The following is a 2,510-nucleotide window of genomic DNA, read 5'->3' as shown; positions in this document are numbered from 1 at the left end:
ATCATGCATGGATGTATACCCTGGAATTGAAACACAGTAAGCTTCGACAGTATAAAAGTGGTGCACGTAATACCCTAGAATTGAAACACAGTATGCTTGGACCGTATAAAAGTGGTGCAAGAAACAATGACAGCAGCAATGTACATATTTTTCATAAAACTACCACGCATGGATACCATAGAATAGAAAGACAGTAAGCTTGGACAGAGTATTAAACAGTGGTGCACAACATGATCGAGAGAAGATGGAGGAGGGACGACTCAGGTTTGATTTGCTCAATAGGGGGTTTTTTGTGTTAAAAATGTGAAGAATGTTCCATCAATTTGATAACCAAGTACAATGGGTATGTCTGTATATATAAATAAAAATGTAAGAATTGTGTGGTGGTGTTGCGATGGCGATGGCGATGGTAACCTAGTTACAAAAAAAGAAAAGGAAAAAAGAAAAAAAACAGGAGCAGGTAGTGAGTGGTGTCGTCCTGTTCCATGGCGAGCGACCTTTCAACTCCAAAAATGGCGGAAAACAAAAAAGACAGAGCTTCATATTCCTGTACGCACGCGCGCGCGCTTGTATGTGTGTACGGGTGCCGGTGCGGCGGCGGGGCTTCTAAGAAGGAGAGGGGGTAGAGAGAGGAGAAGGGAGAAGGTCCTTCTATCTAGAGAAGAAGAAGAAGTGGAGGAGGAAGGGGAAGAGGAGGAGGAAGAGCAGGTGGAGAGATGGAGAGGCGGTGGCGGCGCCTCCGGTGGCTGGAGCAGGAGCAGGGGCGGCTCCGCCGGAAGGAGATGGAGAGGGGGCCTGAGAAGAAGAAGAAGAAGAGAGAAGAAGAACCTTGGCTTGGAATTTCTGGCCTTCTTCGCAGTGATCTCCTGCACCGTCGATGAAGTAGTAGTTGCCAGGCTTGCTGAGCTCCACGGTGGTGGTGCCGTTGGCATCGTCGTGCGCCACAATTGGGTTGCTCTTGTTGCAGTAGCGGAAGTCGGACCGCGTCACTTCCAGCACGCTGTGGGCCTTGGCCACATAGTTGAACTCTATTTCATTTCATTTTATTCATTGCATCAGTTTTTCGGGTCAGTTAGTTACGCCATTCATTCAACTGCAGACAAACAGACAGACAGAGAGACAGAGAGAAAAGAGAAGAGAAGAGATGTATGTAGTATGTATATATATATACCTAGAGTGTCTCCCACGAGGAAAGTGGTGGCGTCCGCCCACTGTGTGTAGTTGATGTTGGCGCGCGTGGGGGTGGTCCACCCAGCAGCGCCGCCTACTATGTAGACGTTGCTGCTACTGGACATGGCGGGACTACTACTACTAATACTGCACAAGAAGAAGAAGAGGACGAGGAAGACAAGTTGACGACGACGACGATGATGATGATGATGCTGAGCAGCCATGGTTGAGATAGAGAGTATTTGTGTATATATATGGCGAGGAGTGAACAAAAAGGGTTTAGGGGTTTAGGGTTTAGGGTTTAAGGGTGCACCAGAAGAAGAAGGAAACGAAACTCTTTCCCCCTAACCCCCAACCAAGTGAGAGAGGGTCTTTGCTGTGTAAAAATATGGGAGTGTGGAAGGAAGCTCCTGCTGCAGCTGGGAGTAGCTATGAAGCTCTGAAAGAGAGAGAGAGAGAGAGAGAGAGAGAGAGAGAGAGAGAGAGAGAGAGAGATTGGATTTCTACACAATTGGAGGTGGAGATGGAGATGGCCTTTTTATCAGTGAGTTGGAGGGGGGGGAGTGTAGAGAGAGCTCTGTCTGTCTGTCTGTCTGTCTCTCACACACTCTGAGTGTGTGTGTGTGTGTGTGAGATAAGTGCTGTCACGCTATAGCTACTATACAGCTTTAACGGCTCTCCGACCGAACGACCGTTGGAGGAGGGAGGGGAGGGGCTCTATCTATGTACATAATAATAACGGCCATAATAATCTCCCTCCCGCCTGTCCTCTTGTCCTCTTCCTGTTCCTCTGTTCCTCTCTCTCTCTCTCTCTCTCTCTCTCTCTCTCTCTCTCTCTCTATGTTCCTGCTGCTGTCTGCCTCTCTTCCTTTCACATTCTTCCTGCTCTGTGCGATATTCCACGTGTTCCTTCCTGTGCCTGCTCCTGTTCTTCCACTTTTCTGCAAATCCATCCGTTATTACCCCCTTCAAAGTTTCCTTTTATCTCGTTTAATACCCTCCTCAACACACCACTCTCTCTCTCTCTCTCTCTTCTTCCTCTTTTATCGTAATTAGCTACACCTAGTGGAAAGTTCACCTCTCTATTACTCCATAGATATCTCTTACTTCACTAAATGCCAGTGTGGAATCTAGGGGTTTAACCCATGACCTCCTCTTGGTCTCCCTGGTCTCCATTGGGCAACCTTACCAACTGAGCTACCTCTCTCTCTCTCTCTCTCTCTCTCTCTCTCTCTCTCTCTCTCCTTTGTAAATTTCATGCCTACATTTCACTTCTTACTCTTCTCATAGTTACGCCCAACGATTGCCCCTTGTTCTCCAAAACGCAACCTCAATGTAAG

The 2,510-nt window shown here is 47.6% G+C and overlaps 1 protein-coding gene across 1 annotated transcript; it reads right to left on the bottom strand.

The window, feature by feature from the left end:
- Positions 1-574: 574 nt before the first annotated feature.
- LOC147862670 (stellacyanin-like) lies at positions 575-1,562 on the bottom strand. Its single transcript, XM_087320674.1, has 2 exons — positions 1,172-1,562; positions 575-1,028 (listed from the first exon to the last, which is right to left on the bottom strand). Exons 1-2 carry the CDS (start codon positions 1,392-1,394, stop codon positions 652-654), a joined length of 600 nt encoding a protein of 199 aa, XP_087176800.1. The 5' UTR covers positions 1,395-1,562; the 3' UTR covers positions 575-651.
- Positions 1,563-2,510: the final 948 nt, after the last annotated feature.

The sequence above is a fragment of the Azolla caroliniana genome, unplaced genomic scaffold (assembly GCF_043228905.1).
Source record: "Azolla caroliniana isolate FFs.n. ecotype wild unplaced genomic scaffold, voAzoCaro1.0.p SCAF_6, whole genome shotgun sequence".
Taxonomy (NCBI): Eukaryota; Viridiplantae; Streptophyta; class Polypodiopsida; order Salviniales; family Salviniaceae; genus Azolla; species Azolla caroliniana.
The sequence above is the reverse complement of the archived record's forward strand: the minus strand, read 5'-3'. Positions and strand labels throughout refer to the sequence as shown.

What these genes read in the sequence shown, in the direction of transcription:
- LOC147862670 (XM_087320674.1), bottom strand. Translation starts at nt 1,394, where the DNA reads ATGGCTGCTCAGCATCATCATCATCATCGTCGTCGTCGTCAACTTGTC. An exon ending in CCTCGTGGGAGACACTCTAG is followed by an intron (nt 1,029 to 1,171) that starts GTATATATATAT and finishes GAAATGAAATAG; the next exon opens with AGTTCAACTATGTGGCCAAG.